The sequence below is a fragment of the Clytia hemisphaerica genome, unplaced genomic scaffold (genome assembly GCF_902728285.1).
Source record: "Clytia hemisphaerica strain Z4C2 unplaced genomic scaffold, Clytia hemisphaerica genome assembly, whole genome shotgun sequence".
Lineage (NCBI taxonomy): Eukaryota > Metazoa > Cnidaria > Hydrozoa > Leptothecata > Clytiidae > Clytia > Clytia hemisphaerica.
In genome coordinates this window covers 10,628-30,666 of record NW_027103668.1, presented here as the reverse complement: position 1 = coordinate 30,666, position 20,039 = coordinate 10,628, and the positions used below count along the sequence as shown (strand labels likewise).

Sequence of the window (20,039 nt, the reverse complement as noted above, 5' to 3'; positions counted from 1 at the left end):
TCGTTTGTTCGAATTCAATGTTTCGTTTGTCATATCGGTGTAGTTTTTCAACATTTTTTGTTTAATCCGATCATCATGGTAATGTTTCTAGATACTATTCTTTCTTGCTAAAGTTCTAGAATCCGTATGGAAAGCATGGTAACACAATGTATTTTTGATTCCGCCGAATTTCTCAAACAAAAGAGAATCATGTTAATTCATATATTCATGATACACTGCAGGGTAAAAACACCCTGTCTCGTAGCCCCGGTGGAACCTTTTTTCTCGGTGGGGATAGAAATTCCTATTGAAATTCCAATGGGGATAAAGATTCTATTGTAGGTTAAAGAACCAGTGGGGATGGTTTTGGAGTGCAATTTTTAAACATTGAATTTCGAATTGGGATGAAATAATCAAAGTCAATTTCCCAGTGGGTAGAACTTCCAAGGTATTTTCCCATCGGGGACGAAATTTTTGTAAATCTTATTGGACTGAAGTCCCAGCCTGTGACACAGGGGTGTTTAAAGCGGACCTAATGGCATTACAAGAGCTGCGTAAAATAGAATCAAAAATTTATTCCTCTTAAATTTTAAGGGAATACGTATAATACGACATCACATTGGACTAGTTCAGTTCGAAGCGAAGTAAACTATGGCGAAGGTGTTTTACAGTGTACAGTGTTCCAAAACTCTACCGCCACTACTTCTCCCGTAAACCGCCCTGACGCCCTGACTATGCGCTTATATATTTCTCCGCGTTTACTGACCCTCTAAACGGACGATAGCATCGTCTAGACTAGTTGTAACAATGTTAAATACGGAATTCATTTTCCAGGTTTTATCTATGTTCGAGTTCAAGGGAATCCGTCGTAAGGGATCAAAATTGATCGAGTATCCTTGATTGCTACAAGTTTCAAATGAAAATGACACGATAAATATTGGAGGTTAATTCATGTGTCAGTGTTCAAGGAGATTCGTATGCGGTCACAATTGGTAATCATTTTTCCGGTATCTTTGATTGCTACAAGTTTCAAATGAAAATGACACGATAAATATTGGAGGTTAATTCCTGTGTCAGTGTTCAAGAAGATTCGTATGGGGTCACAATTGGTAATCATTTTTCCGGTATCTTTGATTGCTACAAGTTTCAAATGAAAATGACACGATAAATATTAGATGTTAATTCATGTGTCAGTGTTCAAGGAGATTCGTATGCGGTCACAATTGGTAATCATTTTTCCGGTATCCTTGATTGCTACAAGTTTTAACTGAAAATGACACGATAAATATTAGAGGTTAATTCATGTGTCAGTGTTCAAGGAGATTCGTATGAGATCACAATTGGTAATCATTTTTCCGGTATCTTTGATTGCTACAAGTTTCAAATGAAAATGACACGATAAATATTGGAGGTTACAGTAATTCATGTGTCAGTGTTCAAGGAGATTCGTATGAGATCACAATTGGTAATCATTTTTCCGGTATCTTTGATTGCTACAAGTTTCAAATGAAAATGACACGATAAATATTGGAGGTTACAGTAATTCATGTGTCAGTGTTCAAGGAGATTCGTATGGGGTCACAATTGGTAATCATTTTTCCGGTATCTTTGATTGCTACAAGTTTCAAATGAAAATGACACGATAAATATTGGAGGTTACAGTAATTCATGTGTCAGTGTTCAAGGAGATTCGTATGGGGTCACAATTGGTAATCATTTTTCCGGTATCCTTGATTGCTACAAGTTTTTAAATGAAAATGACACGATAAATATTGGAGGTTACAGTAATTCATGTGTCAGTGTTCAAGGAGATTCGTATGGGGTCACAATTGGTAATCATTTTTCCGGTATCCTTGATTACTACAAGTTTTAAAATGAAAATGACACGATAAATATTGGAGGTTAAGTAATTCATGTGTCAGTGTTCAAGGAGATTCGTATGGGGTCACAATTGGTAATCATTTTTCCGGTATCCTTGATTGCTACAAGTTTTAAATGAAAATGACACGATAAATATTGGAGGTTAATTCATGTGTCAGTGTTCAAGGAGATTCGTATGCGGTCACAATTGGTAATCATTTTTCCGGTATCTTTGATTGCTACAAGTTTCAAATGAAAATGAAACGATGTGAGATGTTAATTCCTGTCAAACTATAAAACAGTCCTTATGATATCATTCTGGTCTAACTGTAACGCTGGTGAAACACGGGAGCCATTTTTTCAATGTATTTTTGATGGCTGCGATTCTTAGACAAAAAATGAGTGGGAATATGATCACATTCAGATGAGCCAGCAAGTAGGTACCAAGATAAATATACGTCATCATTTCACGGTCTTCTTCGAAATTCAAGAGCTTGGCGAAAATCAATATGCATCCAGCTGGTATATAACCGATACAGAACGAACCAAAGATCATTTTACCGAAACGTTTAGCTCGTAGACGACATCTTAATTGGGCAGCAGCCTCTTCAGAATTGTTGGTACGTTTTTGCATACGTTCCAACTCTTTATCGATAGCACGATAAAGGAGAAAAACGGACGTCAGGTATACCGGTAAAAAGATTATAGTGTAGAACCGGAACGCTTGCCATAGGACTTTTGGGAATACAACAGAGCAGATTTGAAACGCTGAAAAGAGAACGATGCTCACGATAAGAATGGGAATATAAAATTTGTTGTTGTGCTCAGATTCGAAAATGAATGGTTTAACTGTCGCCAAATACAACTCGATAACCATTGCCATAATGGTATTGACAGCCGAGGTGACAAGAACGTATCCAATTCCAATAAGAAAAAGAGACGCATGACATTTCTCAATGGATACAACTTGGTTCGAAAGCAAAATGTAGAAGATGCCGACAGACCCAATCAGTATAGCCTCTGCAATGTTGACGATAATTAGAACGACTCTTAATACAGCATCAATACAATCGAACAGATTTTTCTTGACAATGATAATCAAGACGACACCGTTGAAAATCACACCAACTAAAAGCACAATAATTGCTATACTGCCAAGGAGGGATATACCATTGGATGTCTTGTTGTTTATGGTCACTGCATTGTCTGTAGTACAAGTTATGGTTTTGTTAAATAATATCATGGTATGTTACTACTGTTTACATACTAGATACGATCCTGTGTCATGTTTGGTCTTACGGCTTATCTAGAAAAAAAAATAATGTTATGTTTAAAATTAGTATATCTTGTGACAAAAAAGAGTCTCATGAAATTCGGAAATAGGTCCAATACACCTTTTCAACCGTAGCCTGCAATTTTCGGGCGGACAATTTTTTGTCTGTTTAACACCACATAAACACAAAAGAGAAAGGTGTCAAAAAAGATTGGTTTCACAATCGGCAACGAAAAATTTGACACAAACGGGGAATTCTCTCAAAAATTGAAAGTGATCTTTAAGTGCTTTGAAGTACGGTTTGAAAGTAGAGTTTTAACATTAGACTTAAGACCTTAGGATCTGAGGATCTAAAAGCTCAAAAATGTTCCAATAAGGCTGAGAATATAGCCTGGAAGCCACTTAGCCCCTCCCAAATCGAAAAATCCAATGAAGCAAAGTGGAAGTACTGAAACTGCCATTTTTTGGCTGAAATTTAGCCAAAGATTTTTTTTTCTCGAAAATCGGGCTCCGTCACATTTTGACCATCACCATTTTGCACCTTTGTACCAAAAATCAAAAGATTTTTATGATTCAAACCTGATAAAAGTTGGTAACAGACGAACAGCGGAACGAACGAACGGGCGAACAAACACAGGTTAATTTATAGGACCTCCACCGGAGTAGGTCCAAAAAAGAAAATGTAAGTTACTGATGCGAAAAAGAAATACTGAAGTAAATTCGAATCTTTCGTTATCGAAAATATCCTTTTATTTACATTTTTTTATAAAAAATTCAAAATTTTCTGAATATGTTCTTATTTTCACCATTCTGTGAGTATTTTTATACAATTTCCAAAGAAGTTTTAGAGTCCATAAAGCTTTAAAATGTTCTTAACTTGTTAATATTATTTTTGGCCATCGAAGCCTTATGTATAATTTTTCCTTATGTAGACTAGCATCTGGATAATATTTTTCTACATTACATAGACTAATAATTTACATTATACTTTAGAATAGAATGAAAAGTCGCTAAAAGTCGATTACATAACTTAATGAAAATGGAGGGGTGATACCATCATTTTGTGAGAATATTTTGTTTATTATATAACAAAAACTGAATATTTTGTGAGATGTTACAAAATTAAGATGATAATTTGTATTGTACTTTTATTTGAAAAAGAAAATTAATAAATGTAAAAATGAATTTCTCTTATTTTTTGCAAAAGACGTGGAAGTAACTAGTACTGATAAAGCCAAAAAAAGTTCAGTTAACGTGTTATCAAGTCAAATCCTTCAATCTAAGAAAAACTGTTTAAATCTGTTAGGAGAAACGATGGGTTTTTTTGCATTTTAGTTTTCCAACTATAAAAACAAAATGATTTTTGATTTTCGGAATCATTTACCGGGAACAAAATTTCAAAAAAGCAGTTTTGGTCATAGGTATTTTTGTGTAATTTTTTTTCTTGAAGTCAGACTTCGTCAAGCTTTTGAAAAAAATTCTTCGAAATTCTGATTAGTTCAGCTGCTACCCATGAACATAAAAATTCAAAAAAAATTCTCTAAGGCTAGGAAATTTTTGCAAAAATTTAGTCTCTCTAAGGGTTTATAGCCGGTCCACAGGTACCCTTTTTTTCTTCCAATTGTATCATCTCCATTTTTAGAATTTTTTTAAACACTTTTTATTTAAATAGTTCCCCCAAATATTCTCCAACGATACCAAAATTTATAAAGATTGAAGTAATTCCTTAAAAAAGTTATACCGGTCAGTGCAAAAAGAGTGCACTGATTTTTATCTCAAAAGAGTTAGTACCTTTAGTACTACATGCGGGGTTGGCATGCCCTCTTTGGTACTGAAGTTTAGTTTCTGGTGGGTAAAATGGGAAAGGATTTTGATTTCCGAAAATCAAAAAACGGAAATTCTGCTCATATTCAAAGAAAAATTCCTGAAAACAATTGCATTTCATTTGACGGAAGAAATGTTTTTTAGTTTTCTGATTTTTCAATTTTGAAAAATAGTATCGTTGCAGAAAACTTTCCAGACTTTGAACTCTCCCATATTTCGGTGAGGTCAAATTGGCTGCTAGGTATATGAAGGAATTTTTCCAGGGTGGTGTTGCCATATTTTTCTTGCGACAGCCGACTTCTAAATAGTGGCTTAGTGTACACTTTTCCATCAAAAGAACAAAGTACCTAGCACTAAAGAGGAGTCGTCAAATTTTCCTGAAAATCAGGGTTCGTACCCTCTAACTCAATGCTACATTTATTACTAGAAAGAAGATAGCTGGAACGACGAGCTCACAAAAAAACAGTTGAAATTTCGAAAATCGGGGTCCGTAAAGTATCAAATAAAAGGACCGACTGACCTAAGATTTTGTTCATAGAATCTCTGCCCTAACAGAGATACGATGAAGCTTCCTTAAAAATTTCGTGTTTTATAAATTTACAAAACAAAAACAACAACTCTTACCAATTGTAAAGCTACTTTGAAACGGTCTGTTTTTCCAGTTAGTACATCATCTTGCTACAGTTTTGCTGGGATGGTCACTTTTGAATTCTAAGCAGCGACAGTATGGATGATTGAATGCTAAAAGTGAAATGATTCAGTACTCAAATAACATATAAGTTACTTTTTTACATTTGTCAAATGCTTTTAAAACATTTCAACCCCACAATAAAATTGGGTAAAGTCATGAAACAAAGGAAAAAACCCTATCATCTCAAATCCTGTCCTAGACAATCAATAAAAAGGGACTAGGCCGAGTCAATGTCTTAAGAGAACTATCCAACTACGCATGAAATCTTTATCAAAAATCGTTATAATACATCTGTCGAATTCACAGGAGGGATTATGGGACAAAAAATGTCTCTTTTGAACAAGGTCTGTGTACAAAAAAGTGTGGGTGGGTGTTTTGAAAAAATAATTCTGCTTAGTATCCGTGTGGTATACAGGGGGCTGTTTGGGTTGAAATTCAGATTTTTTGCTTGGTAATTGTGTACTATAAAGTGGGTGTTGGGTGTATTGTGTAGTTTGTTGAATAGTATTTTGTACTATACATAGGGGTTGGGTTTAAAATCAAAATTTTCAAAGTACTGATACTGATACATGCCGCTGTTTTGTACAGACATCCCCCTGTTTTGAAACATTAAGTACCTAGAGTATCACATGTCCCCTGAATACAACAAAGCAATATCTTTTATTCTTCCTTTTTCCATCTAGATTGATCCATAAATTTTTCATGAAAGTCACTGTGAAAAAAAAAGTTCTGCTGCTGCTCAAATAGGTTTTTTTAAGATAGGATAATTTCCTGAGTATCATGATAACTGTTCCTTGGTGAAATAAGAAATCAGTTCTTTCGAGAATTAATTTTTTTTTAGTTCTTTCGGATTATAAACAAAGAAAGAAAAATTATACGAAGTGAGTCCATAATTTTCTGGATTATCCTTCTTGGCCTCGTCAGATGTGAATTTAGTATCTACAAAAAACAAAAACAAGTTAATTATAAAAATATCATGTCTTATTTGTTATAACTCATTGTATCTTTTTCACCAACATAGTAACTTAACTTTCACTTCACCTCGCCAAAAAGAAGAAGAGAACGGACGAACATTTAGGAAAGGATTATTGGATTTATTAACTAAGTTTGCTGAGATAAGACGATCAACAGAGGAAAAAGGAAAACCGTAAGAAAACGTTAAGAATATTTCACCCTCAATAATGTCCAAAGTATTCTTATAAAAAATAGCGTTTATTTCTTATAATATGCGTAAGAAGGTCTAGCTCGCCAAAACAATGCTCGCCAAAACAAGGTAAATTCGGTTACAAATCTGAATAAAGTGTAAATTAAAAATGTCACTCTTTATCAAAAGTGAAAGAGGTTGGAGTAAAGTACCTATCAAGTTATTTCAATCCTATTTATGTACATGTTTTCCGAAAAAAAAAAAATGAAAAGTTGTTTGTTAATCGATGGCTACGATGGCCCAGAAGGCTCATTATTGCTGCGCGCGAGAACATGACTGTGCGCGAGAAATATGCTGTGCGAGCGAGAAAAGTATAATGTGCGCGCGAGAAGTATGTTGTGCGCATGAGAAGTATAGTATGCGCGCGAGAAGTATGTTGTGCGCGCACAAGTTGGAAATTGTGTGCGAGAAAAAAAATACTGTGCGCGCGAGCACAGAAATCAAAGTAGATGTTTGATTATATTAATTCCGCCCTTTCCGCCCTCCCTCCTGTAATTCGAGTCTGGAATTTATGATTCAAGTCTGTAGAATACATGCCCTCAAAACACATGTTTTTTGACTGATTTCAGCTTAACAAGATTCTTCGGGAAAAGGTTTTCAACCAGAATGAATGATGAATATTTAGTTTGCGAATATGAATGATGAATATATAGCCAATGATGAATATTTAGTTTGCCAATCAATCATGGACCACAGCAACCAGCAGCATGACCACAAAACCGCAACAATTTTTAACATTTTGCGCGACTTTGTCTATCATTTTGGATATGATTGTTTATCTTTGTATACATTTTGAGGACCCAAATGAAATTAACAGTGCACGATTTCAGGACCGGAATCATTATTTTTGGAAGTTAAACTATATCTTCTTTGCTAATATATGTCTCCTTTGCTTTCGCACTAGACTATATTTTCTCGCGCACGATAACATCGTCTCGCGCGCACAACATACATTTCGCACGCACAACATATTTCTCGCTCTCACAACATATTTCTCGCTCGCACAACATATTTCTCGCTCTCACAACATATTTCTCGCTCTCACAACATATTTCTCGCTCGCACAACATATTTCTCGCTCGCACAACATATTTCTCAATCGCACAACATATTTCTCGCTCGCACAACATATTTCTCGCTCGCACAGCATATTTCTCGCTCGCACAACATATTTCTCGCTCGCACAACATATTTCTCGCTCGCACAGCATATTTCTCGCGCACAGTCATGTTCTCGCGCGCAGCAATAATGAGCCTTCTGGGCCATCGTAGATGGCAGCAAGTACTCTACCAGAAGAAGCCTTATTGAAATTTAAACAACGTTAAAAAAATTTAAAAAATTTAAAAATTAAAAAAAACTTCACTTCATGGCCATCTAACTCAATGATTTTGTCCACCCCCTGTATGGAAATAAAACGCAAGGGCCCAATAATTGCTATCAAGCGAAAGAAGTCCTTTCCATTTCTAAATTATCAGATTTACTGCATTTATCACCTGCGTGAGTCAATTGATGTTTTCTCAAGCTGTTTGATTGAGAAAATGTCTTGCCACAAACATTGCATTCGTAAGGTTTTTCACCAGTGTGAGTTCGAGTGTGTGATTTCAAATCACTTGATGTTCTGAATCCTTTCTCACAATAGGTGCATTTGTATGGTTTCTCTCCTGTATGGATTCTAACATGCACTTTTAAATTGCTTGAAGAAGAAAACGCTTTCTCACAATCACTGCATTTATAAGGTTTTTCACCAGTGTGAGTGCGAGTATGTATTTTCAAATCACTTGATGTCCTGAATCCTTTCTCGCAATAAGCGCAACTGAATGTTCTATTATCAGATAAGTCACTTTTTAAAGGTCTCTCGCCAGTATGGGTAAATTGATGTTTTCTCAAGCTGTTTGATTGAGAGAATTTCTTGCCACAAACATTGCACTCGTAAGGTTTTTCACCAGTGTGAGTTCGAGTGTGCGATTTCAAATCACTTGATGTCCTGAATCCTTTCTCACAATAAGTGCATTTGTATGGTTTCTCTCCTGTATGGATTCTAGCATGCCCTTTTAACGCGCTAGTATCACGAAAAGCTTTGCCACAAATATCGCATTTGGAAGGTTTCTCACAAGTGTGAGTCAATAGATGTTTCTTTAAATAGCTTGAAGAAGAACATGTTTTCTCACAAACATTGCATTTATAAGGTTTTTCACCAGTGTGAGTTCGAGTGTGTATTTTCAAATCACTTGATGTCCTGAATCCTTTCTCGCAATAACCACATTTGTAAGGCTGTTCTCCTGTATGGATTCTAACATGCACCCTTAACGCACTAATATCACGAAAAGCTTTGTCACAAATATCGCATTTGAAAGGTTTCTCACCAGTGTGGGTCAATAGATGTTTCTTTAAATTGCTTGAAGAAGAACATGTCTTCTCACAAACATCACACTCATAATGTTTTTCACCAGTGTGAGTTCGAGTGTGTATTTTCAAACCACTTGATGTCCTGAATTCTTTCTCGCAATAACCACATTTGTAAGGCTGTTCTCCTGTATGGATTCTAACATGCACTCTTAACGCGCTAGTATCACGAAAAGCTTTGTCACAAATATCGCATTTGAAAGGTTTCTCACCAAGGTGGGTCAACTGATGTTTCTTTAAATTGCTTGAAGAAGAACATGTCTTCTCACAACCACTGCATTTATAAGGTTTTTCACCAGTGTGAGTACGAGTATGTATTTTCAAATCACTTGATGTCCTGAATCCTTTCTCGCAATAAGCACAACTGAATGTTCTATTTTCAAGATGTATTTCAACTTTGTGATCAGCTTCTTGTGGGCTACCAACTATTTTTGAATTTGGGATATTTTTTAAATCAACTAGGATAACTCGAGGTTGGAACATCCAATCTTTAAATGGCATAGTTGGTTGAGCTAAAAATAGAAAAAGACTTTTAAAAATATCTCAAATAGTTTGACTATAGCTACTCTCAGGTACCTAACAACGGGTGGTCTAGAATCAGCAAAATAAATAAACATTTTTCTAGATCAGATAGGGCTGGTAAAATTTAAGGAGGCTCCGAGGAAAGGAATAGGCTTTCAAAAAATTATTTTCAAAAAAACGCTAAGCAGGAGAGAAGTCTGAATAGCAATGTTCTGGATTGAAATTTTATTTGCAGGGACACATATTATGAAATGAAGATCTAGCAAGTCAAATTCCTAAATTAACTAACATCGTATTTCATGACCCTTTAATTGATTTGTGAAAAATTTATCATTGTCTCATGTGCCAATATATCAAAAATCATAATTCATAATTTTCATAATCATTCATTTAACTTGCGGTGTGTAAAAAGATATGTTAAAACTTGAAATGCAAGAAGAAGTTTGAATAAGAATGTGCAGGGTTTGAAAAGAAAGTTCTGAGGTAGTTGTGTTAATAAAATCTTGTTCCAAGAATTATATTACCTTTGTAATTGAAATAGGGCATTTCTTCGTTATTTTCTTCATTTTCAATTTTGACAATTACTTCTTCACATGTTGATTTATCAGTCACCAAATCCTCTAAAGTAGAAAAGGCGGCAATAAAAGTTAATAAGATAGTAAAATTTTATGTTTCAAATTAATGACATATGTTTCATAGAGATGTTAACAGACAAACAATTTTGTGACTGTCAACACATTGTGAAATAAAAAAGAAAACTTATTTGATAAAATATGGTAGGTCTTACTATTATTCGTTGGCAATTCTAAGATTTTCTAAAATGCACTTTTAACGTACTCGATACACGAAATCCCTTATCACAAATATCACATTTATAGGGTTTTTCACCAGTGTGAGTCAACTGATGTTTCTTCAAGTTGCTTGAGCAGGAAAACGCTTTCTCACAATCACTGCATTCATAAGGTTTTTCACCAGTGTGAGTACGAGTATGTATTTTCAAATCACTTGATGTCCTGAATCCTTTCTCACAATAAGCGCAACCGAATGTTCTATTATCAGATAAGTCACTTTTTAAACGTCTCTCGCCAGTATGGGTAAATTGATGTTTTCGCAAGCTGTTTGATTGAGAGAATTTCTTGCCACAAACATTGCACTCGTAAGGTTTTTCACCAGTGTGAGTTCGAGTGTGCGATTTCAAATCACTTGATGTTCTGAATCCTTTCTCACAATAAACGCAACTGAATTTTCTACTTTCAAGATGTATTTCAACTTTGTGATCAGCTTCTTGTGGGCTGCCAACTATTTTTGAATTTGGGATATTTTTTAAATAAACTAGGATAACTCGAGGCTGGAATATCCAATCTTCAAATGGCATGGTTGGTTGAGCTAAAAAAAAAGACTTTAAAAATATCTCGGATAGTCTGACTATAGTTACTCAAAGGTACTTAACAACAGGTGGTCTAGAATCAGCAAAATAATTAAACATTTTTGCTCCGGCCTAGGAGCCTTAAATTCTCTCTCGTCCGACGACGACGGTCAAGACATTGTTATGGCTGAAAATGATCATTTTTGGACTTATTGTTGTAATTTCATCGCGGCTGGCGACCGTTCTTTTTGATTTTCCGAGGGCAACACAGATTCTTTCCAAACATACCACTGTAGGAATTCAATAAAAGATACTAAAACACATTTCCTGTGTAAATTTGAACAAGATTGGACAAATTTTCACAGTCAGACAGTGTTATGGCTGAAAATGATCATTTTTTGGACTTTTCAAAGACTGGGGTGACCTTTCCTTTTTAAGATTTTTCAAACCGGACACAGGTTTTTTCCAAACATACCACTCAGGGGGGGGGGGTCAGTGTACCAGAAGGTGGCATGTATCCTGGGGTGGTTGGGTGTTTGAGAAAAAAATTTGTCATGTACTACCTGTGTACTATAATTGGGGTGTTGGGTCCAAAATCGATTTTGATTTTTACTACCTGTGTACCAAAATAGAGGTGTTGGGTCCAAAATCGATGATAACAGTGTGGAAATAAAAGGTTCAGAAATTATCTGCTAAAATAGAAATGTAAAGTTGTTCTATTATAAATTGATCAAGCCAAGTTTGTCCAAGATCATTCTTCCAAACTTCTTGGAATGAATTGAAATCCCACCAGATCCCACTGAAATAAAGGTTTATCGAGTCAATGTAAACATTCGAACATTTGAATTTAAACATTCAACATTCGTACATTAGAGGTGCCAACTCTCACGCATTGGTTGTGAGACTCATGCATTTCCACATGGTCTCATGTAATTTTTGAAAAGTTTGATTTCTCACGCATTTTGGATTTTTGAGAACATTTTTCCTGTTTTTCCGATTTTTGGAAAAAAGTTTTCCCAATTTCCCGATTTTCCGAAAAAAAGTTTTCCCGATTTCCCCATTTTTGGAAAAATGTTTACCCGATTTTCCGATTTTCGGAAAAAAGTTTCTCTATTTTCCGGATTTTTCCAGGTAGTAACCGGTAGTAAATGGGGGGTATGGGGTGGTTTTGGTTTTTTTCCAGGTACTAACCGGTAGTAAATAGGGGGTATGGGGTGGTTTTGGGATTTTTCCATGTAGTATGGTGTACTTCAGGGGTGGGTGGGTGTCAAGTTTTGAAAAATACCTTGTAGTACACATACATGCCGCCTTCTAGTACACTGACCCCCCCCCTGTACCACTATTAATTATGTACACACTATCGTACCATTTTATTTGATTTATCCTAGTCTCCTCCAAGTATTATCCCAACAGAATAATGCTTAGCTAAAAGTCCTGGCCTCTAATTTAGGCTATTTTTCTCCCGGTCCGGACAATAAAATCAACGGGCGCATCAGTGTTTGGCTATTGGCTAGTTTAGAAAAATATAAATTTATAAGAACTTGGAGTTACAAATATTGACTTCTAAACGTTTACCTCCTTTAGATCCAATTTTGTACTTTTTAGTCGGGGATGAGGGGGGAGGTGGTTGGGTCAGCACTTTAGGCAAGAAATTGCATGTGTAATCACTTAGAAGACCTAAACTTCCAGCTGGTTTATTTATTCATTAAGATTATTTCTCATACTCGCTCTACAATGAAATTATTACTTTGCTTTCTGATTATTAGTTTGTGGACAACTTTTTAATACAACTCAACAAACTCATCCTTCTCATCTTCTAATCTCTTAAGCAGGAGCTTATCTGGTTTATTCTAGATCAGATAAGGCTGGTACAATTTAAGGAGGCTCCGAGGAAAGGAATAAGCTTTTAAAAAATTATTTTCAAAAAAACGCTAAGCAGGAGAGAGGTCTGAATAGCAATGTTCTGGATTGAAATTTTAATTCCAGGGACACATATTATGGAATGAAGATCTAGCAAGTCAAATCCCTAATTAACTAACATCGTATTTCATGACCCTTTAATTGATTTGTGAAAAATTTATTAATGTCTCATAATGCCAATATATCAAAAATCATAATTCATAGTTTTCATAATCATTCATTTAACTTGAAGAACTCATGTTAAACAGAGAGGGGAAACAGAATATATGCGGTGTGTAAAAAGATATGTTAAAACTTGAAATGCAAGAAGAAGTTTGAATAAGAATGTGCAGGGTTTGAAAAGAAAGTTCTGAGGTAGTTGTGTTAATAAAATATTGTTCCAAGAATTATATTACCTTTGTAATTGAAATAGGGCATTTCTTCGTTATTTTCTTCATTTTCAATTTTGACAATTACTTCTTCATATGTTGATTTATCATCAGTCACCAAATCCTCTAAAGTAGATAAGGCGACAAGTTAATAAGATAGTATAAATTTATGTTTGAAATTAATGACATATGTTTCATAGAGATGTGAAGAGACAATAAGCAATCTTGTGACTGGCAACATATTGTGAAATATTAAAAGAAAACTTATTTGTTAAAATATGGAAGTCTTACCATTTTTCGTTGAAGATTCTAAGATTTTCTTCATTATGTTTTTTTTGTCTTGATTTATTATTATAATTATTTCTCTGAAAGTACAAAAAGTATAAAGAAGTTTCGAAATTTAGTTATTTAATTCGGCTAGTTTCTCATATTTGCATAAAAGTCAAGTCTAAGAAAACAGTAAGAAAACGTTAAGAATATTTCACCCTCAATTTTGACAATTTCTTAAGAATACTTGATGCTCATCCAAAGTATTCTTACAAAAGCGTTTATTTCTTATAACATGAGTGGAGTCAAAACAAGGTGAATTCGGTTACAAATCTGAATAAAGTGTAAATTGGTGTAAAGTGAAAGGGGTTGGAGTAAAGTACCTATCAAGTTATTTCAATCCTATTTATGTAAATGTTTTCCGAAATATAAAAAAAAAAAGAAAAGTTGTTTGTTAATCGATGGCAGCAAGTACTCTGCCAGAAGAAGCCTTATTGAAATTTAAACAACGTTAAAAAAATTCAAAAAATTTAAAAAACTTCATGGTCATCTAACTCAATGACAACATAAAATATTCATACAAGGGGTTAGACTCCTGGCTAACAGGGGGTGGACAAAATCTTAACAAGTTTAAAAAGATTTACTGGAAATGTGCGAATATCCCCTGGAAAATGGCAAAGAAGACCTTGTTAATATTTCATGTCTTACAGTGGACGAATTAAAATTAGTCTTTTACCCCCTGGAGATTTTAGAATAAATCTTTAATCCCTGGAAAAATGAAAAAACACTCCGTTACAACCCCTGGAGATTCCTCTTTGATTAACGTCTGGAAATATTCGTCTACCCCCTGTATGGATATAAAACGCAAGGGCGGGAGTCTCTAAACATCGACCAGAAATGGCGACCACGACCAGCTACCACGACCGGCGACCAGATAAATTTGGGTTATCGAGTTTACTTGCTCTCTCCACCGTAGAGAACATCCAAATCGAGTCCACTGAGCACGTGGCTAAAAATTACTCTAGCTAGAGAATACTAAAAGTGACTTTTGACGTTATCAGTCATTTTCTAGACAAAGTGACACTTTTTGACAAAAATATTGACAGGGCAATTGACACTCTATTCAAGCTCCAAAAGCGTTGTAATGGCTGCTCTTCATGTTTTGCAGGTGGCTTTATAATCACTGTAGGTGAGACACGGGTGAGCTTTACTCTTCAATTCGATAAATAAATGATCATAAGAGAAAGACTCTATGGTGGAGAGAGCAGATAAAAACGATAACCCAACTTTATCTGGTCGCCGGTCATGGTCGCTGGTTGTGGTCGCCAGTTCTGGTCGATGTTTAGAAACTCCCCTCAAGGGCCTAATACTGCTATACAGCGAAAGAAGTCCTTTCCATTTCCAAATTATCAGATTTACTGAATTTATCACCTGTGTGAGTCAATTGATGTTTTCTCAAGCTGTTTGATTGAGAGAATGTCTTGCCACAAACATTGCACTCATAAGGTTTTTCACCAGTGTGAGTTCGAGTGTGTGATTTCAAATCACTTGATGTCCTGAATCCTTTCTCACAATAAATGCATTTGTATGGTTTCTCTCCTGTATGGATTCTAAAATGCACTTTTAACGCACTCGATACACGAAATCCCTTATCACAAATATCACATTTATAGGGTTTTTCACCAGTGTGAATCGACTGATGTTTCTTCAAGTTGCTTGAGCAGGAAAACGCTTTCTCACAATCACTGCATTCATAAGGTTTTTCGCCAGTGTGAGTACGAGTGTGTATTTTCAAATCACTTGATGTCCTGAATCCTTTCTCACAATAAGTGCAACTGAATGTTCTATTATCAGATAAGTCACTTTTAAAAGGTCTCTCACCAGTATGGGCAAATTGATGTTTTCTCAGGCTGTTTGATTGAGAGAAAGTCTTGCCACAAACATTGCATTCATAAGGTTTTTCACCAGTGTGAGTTCGAGTGTGCGATTTCAAATCACTTGATGTTCTGAATACTTTCTCACAATAAGTGCATTTGTATGGTTTCTCTCCTGTATGGATTCTAACATGCCCTTTTAACGCGCTAGTATCACGAAAAGCTTTGCCACAAATATCGCATTTGAAAGGTTTCTCACCAGTGTGGGTCAATAGATGTTTCTTTAAATTGCTTGAAGAAGAAAATGTCTTCTCACAATCATTGCATTTATAAGGTTTTTCACCAGTGTGAGTACGAGTATGTATTTTCAAATCACTTGATGTCCTGAATCCTTTCTCGCAATAACCACATTTGTAAGGCTGTTCTCCTGTATGGATTCTAACATGCACTCTTAACGCGCTAGTATCACAAAAAGCTTTGCCACAAATATCGCATTTGAAAGGTTTCTCGCCAAGGTGGGTCAACTGATGTTTCTTTAAATTGCTAGAAGAAGAACATGTTTTCTCACAATCATTGCATTTATACGGTTTTTCACCAGTGTGAGTACGAGTATGTATTTTCAAATCACTTGATGACCTGAATCCTTTCTCACAATAAGCACATTTGTAAGGCTGTTCTCCTGTATGGATTCTAACATGCACTTTTAATGTGCTAGTATCACGAAAAGCTTTATCACAAATATCACATTTGAAAGGTTTCTCACCAGTGTGAGTCAATAGATGTTTCGTTAAATTGCTTGAAGAAGAACATGTTTTCTCGCAATCATTGCATTTATACGGTTTTTCACCAGTGTGAGTACGAGTATGTTTTTTCAAATCACTTGATGACCTGAATCCTTTCTCACAATAACCACATTTGTAAGGCTGTTCTCCTGTATGGATTCTAACATGCACTTTTAATGTGCTGGTATCACGAAAAGCTTTATCACAAATATCACATTTGAAAGGTTTCTCACCAGTGTGGGTCAATAGATGTTTCTTTAAATTGCTTGAAGAAGAAAATCTCTTCTCACAATCATTGCATTTATAAGGTTTTTCACCAGTGTGAGTACGAGTATGTATTTTCAAATCACTTGATGTCCTGAATCCTTTCTCGCAATAACCACATTTGTAAGGCTGTTCTCCTGTATGGATTCTAACATGCACTTTTAACGCGCTAGTATCACAAAAAGCTTTGCCACAAATATCGCATTTGAAAGGTTTCTCACCAAGGTGGGTCAACTGATGTTTCTTTAAATTGCTAGAAGAAGAACATGTTTTCTCACAATCATTGCATTTATAAGGTTTTTCACCAGTGTGAGTACGAGTATGTATTTTCAAATCACTTGATGTCCTGAATCCTTTCTCGCAATAAGCACAACTGAATTTTCTACTTTCAACATGTGTTTCAACTTTGTGATCAGCTTCTTGTGGGCTGCCAACTATTTTTGAATTTGGGATATTTTTTAAATCAACTAGGATAACTCGAGGTTGGAACATCCAATCTTCGAATAGCATGGTTGGTTGAGCTAAAAATAGAAAAAGACTTTAAAAATATCTCGGATAGTTTGACTATAGCTACTTAAAGGTACCTTACAACGGGTGGTCTAGAATCAGCAAAATAATTAAACATTTTTCTAAAGCCAATAAGGCTGAGAGGTCTGAATAACAATGTTATGGATGGAAATTTTATTTGCAGGGACACATATTCTGAAATGAAAATTTAGCAAGTCAAATCCTTATATTAACTAAGAACATGACCCTATAATTGATTTGGGAAAAATTCATTAGTGTCTCATGTGCCAAGATTATTATATAAAGATTATTATCTTCATAACGTACAGTTTATCATTTAAAACTTAAACTCGTGTTAACAGAGAGGGGAAATGAAATAAATGCAGTGCCGTAGGAAGCATTTTCATATTGAGGGCGTTAAAGTTTAGTGACACCCCGTGGGCCAACCATGGTTTGGCCCGAGGGTAAAATTTTGAAAATTTGAGCTCTAGTTTGCTTGAAAATGCACACAATTGTGACAATTATGACAAATTAAAAAAGAAAAACTTTGCATTTTACAAAATAACCATTTTTGAAAAAATTATTGGGGGGCATAGCCCCCCCTTGCCCCCTCCAGTTGCTAAGGCACTGAAATGGGTGGGTAAAAAGATATGTCAAAACTTGAAAAGCAAGGAGAAGTTTGAATAAGAATGTGCGGGGTTTGATAAGAAAGTTCTGAGGTAGTTGTGTTAATAAAATATTGTTCCAAAAATTATTATTACCTTTGTAATTGAAACAGGGTATTTCTTCGTTATTTTCTTCATTTTCGATTTTGATAATTACTTCTTCATTTGTTGATTTATCAGTCACCAAATCCTCTAAAGTAGATAGAGCGACAATAAAAGTTAATAAGATGGTAAAATTTTATATTTGAAGTCATGACATATGTTTCATATAGATGTGAAGAAACAAGCAGTCTTGTCACTGGCAACACATTATGAAATATAAAAGAAAACTTATTTGATATAATATGGTAGGTCTTACCATTATTCGTTGACGATTCTAAGATTTTCTCCATCATGTTTTTTTGTCTTGATCTATTATTATAATTATTTCTCTGAAAGTACAAAAAGTGTAAAGAAGTTTCAAAATTTCAGGGTGACCCGAAGAAGGATCTTAACAACTTGTCCATAAAGATTTAATAAGAAGAATATTTTTCCATTATGAAGAGTGTACTCTAACTTTTAAAATTTCAAACCACTCTTTTGGGTCAACCGGTATAATTATGAAAGAAAGAAAGAGCCAAAAGTCTGATGAACAACATGTCATTTCTAATAAAATGTAACCTTACCAAAAAATAATTATAAATTTATAAATAGACTTAAAAGACACTAAAGTTTACATATCTTCTACACTCCATTTGTGTTTCGCCTCTTTGAACGTTTTCATCTTGTTTATAGTAGCAAAACGTTCTTTTTCAAACCCATTAGACCGATCAACACCATCATACCTAAAACCTGGCATGATATTAAATCGATTAGGTGCTGGCTTAGGTCCTTTATAAGTTGGCTTTGAGGGTTGATTTTTAAGAGGCTTAGCTTTCTTTTTGGCCATGTAGGCAGCCATAGGATCACCTTCACGGTCTTGAGCCTTCAATAACGAGTCCAAATCCTTATCATCTTTATACCTGGCTAATGGTTTACTTATCTCATGTAAGGCATCCTCAAGTTTTTTTGCGTGTTCTTTCTCTTGGGCTACGCCTCTACCCCAAACAGCATGTTTTTCACGCTCTTCAAATTTCTGCTCTTCTTCTCTACGCTTTTTCAAGGCCTCCAATTTCACATCGATTTTCTTTCCTGAGGAACGATCTCTGTGTACAGTTTCTGCTCCTCTTCCTGAAGTTTCTTTATCTAATTTTTTAAATTTCTCTTTCTCTTGTAACCGTCTCATTTCGTTTTCTTTTCTCAATTCAGAAGCGCTCTGTAAGCCAGCTTTCTTTACAATCTCAGGTTTAATCTCACTTCTTTTGCCCTTAGAGTTCTTTTTTGATGAGGGTCGTTCTGGAGAAAAATCAGAATCACTTCTGGCTTGCATACGTTGAGGAGACAGATCAGAATCATCATCTTGTTTTGTTCTAACTGGTGAAAAATCTGATCCTGAAGAATCATGTCTCTTCCTTCTTGGTTGATTTTTTCGTACAGGGGAAATGTCAGAACCACTTGAATCATGTCGCTTCTTTCTATTTCTTGGTGGAGACATATCAGAAGCATCAGAATCATGTCTCTTTCTTCTAGGTGCAGCTCTTGGTGGGGATAAATCATCTCCACTAGAATCATGTCGTTTCTTATTGGTATTTTTATTACTCTCAACTGTCTTCCAATTGGTTTTCTTTTTTAGTTCTTTTTCCTCATATTCTTTTGTAAATATTGTAGCACCATCCTCAGCAAAAAGGACAGGTTTTTCCTCAATCAAATCAAACTGTTCATCATGGGTATCATCCTTATCAAAACTTTTGTAATCAGCTTGTGCATCAAAAACTTTTATATTGTGTAATTTCTTGCCACCGTGCTTTTTCTTCTTCTTTTTAACTTTATCTGTGCCATTTTGCGAGTCAGCATCCATGTACTTCTTTAAATAATCAAGCTTTGATGTTGCCATTTTTTATATAGTTTAGATGTATTATGTTTAATTCAATTCTGAAAATATACATCAAAATTTTTAATTAGTAAGTGAATCCAGTTTAAATGTGTAAGTGTTTGAAGTCTATGAGCTGGACCAAAGTTTTGATATCATTTGGGGGTGAAACTCATCGCCAGGTCCTAAATATCAAAATATTCAAAAAAATCAAAAATAACCTCTAGATATAAACCCTTGGTAAAAGTGTACCAATTCACACTGCAATAAAAAACGTTAAGTTGTCTCTTCTACTCAATGCTTTCTTAAGTCCCTCCTGGTC

The 20,039-nt window shown here is 35.1% G+C and overlaps 3 protein-coding genes across 3 annotated transcripts; all 3 read right to left on the bottom strand.

The window, feature by feature from the left end:
• Positions 1-1,899: 1,899 nt before the first annotated feature.
• LOC136803317 (adenosine receptor A2a-like) lies at positions 1,900-6,335 on the bottom strand. Its single transcript, XM_067060042.1, has 3 exons — positions 6,245-6,335; positions 5,561-5,677; positions 1,900-3,145 (listed from the first exon to the last, which is right to left on the bottom strand). Exon 3 carries the CDS (start codon positions 3,080-3,082, stop codon positions 2,153-2,155), a length of 930 nt encoding a protein of 309 aa, XP_066916143.1. The 5' UTR covers positions 3,083-3,145; positions 5,561-5,677; positions 6,245-6,335; the 3' UTR covers positions 1,900-2,152.
• Positions 6,336-8,104: 1,769 nt separating this feature from the next.
• On the bottom strand, positions 8,105-18,200 carry LOC136803330 (zinc finger protein 721-like). Its single transcript, XM_067060047.1, has 7 exons — positions 18,128-18,200; positions 17,866-17,961; positions 15,051-17,118; positions 14,233-14,276; positions 13,438-13,536; positions 10,281-10,376; positions 8,105-9,746 (listed from the first exon to the last, which is right to left on the bottom strand). Exons 1-7 carry the CDS (start codon positions 18,162-18,164, stop codon positions 8,269-8,271), a joined length of 3,918 nt encoding a protein of 1,305 aa, XP_066916148.1. The 5' UTR covers positions 18,165-18,200; the 3' UTR covers positions 8,105-8,268.
• A 192-nt stretch (positions 18,201-18,392) lies between these two features.
• Positions 18,393-19,800, bottom strand: LOC136803298 (BUD13 homolog). Its single transcript, XM_067060017.1, has one exon. It carries the CDS (start codon positions 19,739-19,741, stop codon positions 18,482-18,484), a length of 1,260 nt encoding a protein of 419 aa, XP_066916118.1. The 5' UTR covers positions 19,742-19,800; the 3' UTR covers positions 18,393-18,481.
• Positions 19,801-20,039: the final 239 nt, after the last annotated feature.

Bases quoted from the DNA above. Each gene is read 5' to 3' on its own strand.
- LOC136803330 (XM_067060047.1), bottom strand. From the start codon at position 18,164: ATGATGGAGAAAATCTTAGAATCGTCAACGAATAATG. The intron at 13,537-14,232 runs GTTAGATGACCA...TATCTACTTTAG, and splicing joins ATATTTTATGTTGTCATTGA to AGGATTTGGTGACTGATGAT. The intron at 10,377-13,437 runs GTAATATAATTC...TTTCTACTTTAG, and splicing joins GCCCTATTTCAATTACAAAG to AGGATTTGGTGACTGATAAA.
- LOC136803298 (XM_067060017.1), bottom strand. From the start codon at position 19,741: ATGGCAACATCAAAGCTTGATTATTTAAAGAAGTACATGGATGCTGAC.
- LOC136803317 (XM_067060042.1), bottom strand. From the start codon at position 3,082: ATGATATTATTTAACAAAACCATAACTTGTACTACAGACAATGCAGTG.